This window comes from Rhamphochromis longiceps, linkage group LG14 (assembly GCF_057381845.1).
Source record: "Rhamphochromis longiceps isolate RC_006_pf linkage group LG14, R_longiceps_female_GT1.1, whole genome shotgun sequence".
NCBI classification, from domain to species: domain Eukaryota; kingdom Metazoa; phylum Chordata; class Actinopteri; order Cichliformes; family Cichlidae; genus Rhamphochromis; species Rhamphochromis longiceps.
The window spans coordinates 27,979,479-27,984,693 of NC_140570.1; the positions used below are offsets into that span (position 1 = coordinate 27,979,479).

The following is a 5,215-nucleotide window of genomic DNA, read 5'->3' on the forward strand; positions in this document are numbered from 1 at the left end:
GATTTCATCTTTACTTTTTGCAGATGATGTGTTACTGTTTGCTTAATCAGGTGGTGACTTCCAACTTGCATTGGAGTGGTTTGCAGCCAAGTGTGAAAATCAGCACCCCCAAGTCAGAGACCATAGTTCTCAGCCGGAAAAGGTGGAATGCCAACTCCATCTGGGACAAATTACTACCCCAATCGAAGGGATTTAAATGTCTTAGGGTCTTGTTCACGAGTTTGGGGAAAGTGGAGCATGAGATTCACTGACGGATTTGGGAAACATGTGCAATGATACAGGCACTGTACAGTCTGAGCTAAGTTTTTAATTTACAGGTCAATTTAGATTACAACTATTCAACTGTGGCCACGAACTCTGGGTAGTGATCAAATAAGTAATTTGTTGTCCCTCTCTTTCAAATCAAATATGGACTGAAACTCTTTAATTTGATGTTGTTGTACATTCCACATTAACTTTACTGTACATGAATAATGTTATGTCATTTTTGCTATTCTTCTTTTGTGTCACTTGATATGCACACAGAAACACCAGCTACTCTGACAATTCTTCAGTGAGTTATTACTGATGACTAATTTACTCACAGAGTGTTCCCTGAGTTTGCCTGGATACAAAGCAATCTCAAATGAAAAGTATACTCCGCCTTCTTCCCTGATGGGTGGTGTGCAAGATTAAACAACACAGCAAGTCAATAAAAGGGAATGGCAAACAATAAAACCTAATGACTGATCTCAACAATTCAGAAAGCTGTCATGTGCTCATCTTTGCGAAACAATTTAGTCGTGGTTGTTTTGCTGTGTTCCTATGTTTTTTCTATTCTATCCACTCCTCAGTTTTCTTTGTCCTGTCAGCTGCAGGGACAGTTTCATCTAAATGAGATGCACAAAACTGGAGATGTGGTTCTGGGTGGACTGTTTCAAGTCCATTTCTTTTCAAGTGTTCCTGATCTGTCTTTTACCTCGCAGCCACAACAGCCTACTTGCCATGGGTAACAAAGACAGGGAAAAAGCAGGAAAAAAATAGAATAAGAAAACTGTCAAACTTAGTGCCAGTATAAATATGTATTTTGTATCTGAAATAACTACACAATGCGTCTTCTTTTTCATTTTTTTTCCTTTGACATATGTCTTTAATTGTTATTCAGTTTCCCTGATTGCGTATAATATTTCTACTTTTGCAACATTTTCAAAAGGCACTCGTTTACATATAATTTAAAACCTGTGTTGTATTATATATATGTTAGTAATTACATTTTTCTTGCCTTAGTATGTATGTCCTAGGTTTTAAGTCCGCACAGACCATGGCGTTTGCTATTGATGAGATCAACAGAAACTCAAACCTGCTACCAAATGTGACTCTGGGATACACTCTGTATGATAGCTGCCTTGAACTTGGAATTGGATTCCGTGGAGCATTGTCATTAGCCAGTGGTCAAGAGGATCAAATTGTAGTAGATGATACATGTGTTGGAAATCCTCCAGTCATAGGGGTTGTGGGTGATCCGTCCTCTACAAATTCTATTGCAATCTCCAATGTCTTAGGCTTGTACAGAGTACCTATGGTAAGTTTTCTGCTTGACCATGTAACAGTTTTCTTGGATTGCGTTGATTTAATTAAAAATGTAAAACCATTTTATGAAAACAAAACTAATACTAATAATGCAGTCATGATGACAAAATTAAGATATCTCTACATGGATAGCTCCCGAATATACAGTCTGTGTCTTTCACAGGTGAGTTATTATGCCACATGTTCCTGCCTGAGTGACCGTCAAAAGTATCCATCCTTCTTTAGAACGATCCCAAGTGATGCTTTCCAGGTGAAAATTTGTCATCAAAATTAAAATGGAAACACAAAAGTATGTTTCAATATCTGTGTAAAAGAAGAACAAAGAAAGATATGAAAATATTAGAAATAATGATATACTTAGTTTTGAGAATTATGCTCTATTTTGTTTCTGTATTGTGTCAAAGAATAAAGCTAAATTGCAATTATATTTAAAGTTTTTCTTTTCTTTTCAATGCACTTACACTTTAATCTGTATTCACTTAGGTACGTGCAATGATCCAGATTCTAAAGCATTTTGGCTGGACTTGGGCAGGTCTGCTCGTCACTGATGATGATTATGGGCTTCATGCAGCCAGATCCTTTCAGTCTGAGCTGAGTGTGTCTGGTGAAGGTTGCCTGGCCTACACTGAGGTTTTGCCCTGGGACAAAGACACAGAAGAACTCGGGAGGATTGTTGATGTGATGAAGACCTCTACAGCTCGAGTTGTCATTGTCTTTGAACATCCTAGTCGCATGATGCACCTTATGGATGAGGTTTCGCTTTAAAACACTTTAATGATTAGTAGTTACAGAGGTCTTCATAATTATATTGTGTAAAACACGTATTACGTATCATTGTCAGTACAGAAATGAGTACAAAAATGTAATAATTCAGAATTAATTTTAAAGATCAAAAACTGTTTCAGTAAAGAAGTTGGAGGTTCAATATTACTTCATAGATTTGGTCTAATTTAATTCACAGGTAGTAAGGCAAAATGTGACAGGTCTACAGTGGATAGCCAGCGAGGCCTGGACAGAATCTGCTGTGCTCCAAACACCTCACTTTATGCCATACCTGGGTGGTACACTTGGTATCACTATTCGTCGAGGAGAAATACCAGGGCTCAGGGAATTCCTTTTGCAAATATGTCCTGATCTACATCACAACAGTAGCTACGGAAATAGCTTGGTGAGACTTAAACACTTTTACTCTGTGTGTGTCACAACAATTATATATTTTTATAATGTGTAACAAATATTTTCCAAAATATTTCAGGTGAATCAGTTTTGGGAATTCACATTTCAGTGCAGATTTGCTCCAGCTCCAGCAGGCTGGCTGGAAGGTGGAGGTGCACAATGCACTGGACAGGAAGATCTAGGAAATGTGGACAATGAGTACTTGGACATTTCCAACCTGAGGCCTGAGTATAATGTGTACAAAGCTGTTTATGCACTGGCACATTCCCTTGATGACATGCTGCGGTGCAAGCCAGGAAGAGGGCCTTTCAGTGGGAACAGCTGTGCCTCTTTGCAGTCACTGGAGCCATGGCAGGTGTGTTATCATTGTACACTCCACCTTTGAACGCATTGTTTTTGCATGCTTTCAGAATTTCTGAAAAGGGATTTGCCATACTTGTGAGCAAAAGTAGTTAAGTTATTTAAGTCATGGAGGTCATTAACTTCTATACAGGATTATTAGTAATGTGCCTTGGTTGATTGAGACTTAGATAAAAATGACTTTATATATGTAGGTACCATAGATATAATATTATATTTGATTACTGAACTGAAAAATTGCCACTGTTTGCACTGTAAAGTTACTGGAGCCATGGCAGATGTGATATCATTTTACACTCCATCTATGAATAAATCATTCGTTCTATAATTATTTTTGGAGCAAAAAGTAATTTACTTATTATACATTCCTTCTAAACAGCTTGTTTATTACATGGAAAGAGTGAACTTCACCACTCCATTTGGCGATCAAGTATCATTTGACGAGAATGGTGATGTGGTACCAATTTATGATGTTATTAATGCGTTGTGGCTCCCTGATGGAAGTACTAAAATTCAGAAAGTGGGTGAGGTTAAAAGGACAGCTTTCAAAGGTGAAGAACTCATACTTGATGGAGGCAAAATCTTCTGGAACTTTGAATCCAAACAGGTTAGATATGTTTTTATTTGACAAGTACCTTTTATGACATTTACAGTATATAGAATTGTAGTAGGCAATAAATATGTATTTTTTATGTCCAATAGCCACCTCGATCAGTATGCAGTGAGAGTTGTCCTCCTGGTACCCACATGGTGAGAAGGAAGAGAGAGCCTGAATGCTGTTTTGACTACATCCCTTGTTCTGAGGGAAAAATCACTAACAAGAGCAGTAGGTCTTTGTTTTTCTGTATGACATAATTGATTTAATTTCTGTGAAATATAGGATGCATTTCACCATCAACCCCTCTTTGTCAGACTCCTTGGAGTGCACCAGTTGTCCAGAGGATTTTTGGTCAAACCCACAGCGTGATTACTGTGTTCCTAAGAAGACAGAGTTTCTCTCCTATCATGACCCTTTGGGTATTTGTTTGACAACAACCTCCTTACTGGGAACATTTATATGTGTTGTTGTTCTGGGGATCTTTATCTACCATCGCACAACACCTATAGTACGTGCCAACAATTCAGAACTTAGTTTCCAGCTATTGTTGTCACTTAAGTTGTGTTTCCTGTGTTCACTTTTGTTCATTGGACGACCCACGATGTGGACGTGTCAACTCAGGCATGCAGCATTTGGCATCAGCTTTGTGCTGTGTGTCTCATGCATCCTGGTAAAAACCATGGTTGTTCTGGCTGTGTTCAAAGCCTCCAAGCCAGGAGGGGGAGCCAGTCTGAAGTGGTTTGGTGCAATGCAGCAGAGAGGAACAGTTCTGTTTCTGACATCTATTCAGGCAGCCATCTGCACTACCTGGCTTGTCTCTTCCTCTCCAACTCCACATAAAAACACCCAATACCACAATGACAAGATAGTATATGAGTGTACAGTTGGGTCAACTGTTGGTTTTGCAGTGTTATTGGGCTATATTGGTGTGCTGGCTTTCCTCAGTTTTTTAATTGCATTCCTGGTGAGGAATCTCCCTGATAGTTTTAATGAGGCCAAGCTCATCACATTCAGCATGCTGATCTTCTGTGCTGTGTGGGTGGCCTTTGTTCCTGCTTATATCAGCTCACCAGGAAATCTTGCAGATGCAGTGGAGGTGTTTGCCATTCTTGCTTCAAGTTTTGGACTCTTGATCACACTGTTTGGACCCAAATGTTACATAATCCTGTTGAGACCAGAGATGAACACAAAGAAAGCTGTTATGGGTCGTGGTATTGTGTCATAAAATTGTCAGTTTATGTCAAACGGATTTTTTTTTTTTTTGCACAGTTTAGGCCAAAAATTAAATAAAAAAAATACAATTAACAAATGCTAAATATTAAAGACAGTTATTTAGTCGTCTTTTGGTTGCTGTTCTTTTAAAATGCAGTTTACATACAAAACAACCACACTTTTCAAAGAGAAGCATTGACTTTTTTGTCCCATTTGGTTCTTTAGCCATCAGAATTGTTGTCTGAAGACCAACAAGGATACCCAATGGATTTACTTTGCCAAATGGATCATCGTGGCATT

The 5,215-nt window shown here is 38.5% G+C and overlaps 1 protein-coding gene across 1 annotated transcript; it reads left to right on the top strand.

The window, feature by feature from the left end:
- Nucleotides 1-878: 878 nt before the first annotated feature.
- Nucleotides 879-4,928, top strand: LOC146654293 (extracellular calcium-sensing receptor-like). Its single transcript, XM_085429318.1, has 9 exons — nt 879-988; nt 1,267-1,561; nt 1,733-1,819; nt 2,053-2,322; nt 2,531-2,737; nt 2,825-3,100; nt 3,485-3,712; nt 3,808-3,931; nt 4,018-4,928. Exons 1-9 carry the CDS (start codon nt 879-881, stop codon nt 4,926-4,928), a joined length of 2,508 nt encoding a protein of 835 aa, XP_085285444.1.
- The last annotated feature ends 287 nt before the right edge of the window (nt 4,929-5,215 follow it).

What these genes read in the sequence shown, in the direction of transcription:
- LOC146654293 (XM_085429318.1), top strand. Translation starts at nt 879, where the DNA reads ATGCACAAAACTGGAGATGTGGTTCTGGGTGGACTGTTTCAAGTCCAT. An exon ending in AGTCACTGGAGCCATGGCAG is followed by an intron (nt 3,101 to 3,484) that starts GTGTGTTATCAT and finishes CCTTCTAAACAG; the next exon opens with CTTGTTTATTACATGGAAAG. An exon ending in GGAACTTTGAATCCAAACAG is followed by an intron (nt 3,713 to 3,807) that starts GTTAGATATGTT and finishes TATGTCCAATAG; the next exon opens with CCACCTCGATCAGTATGCAG.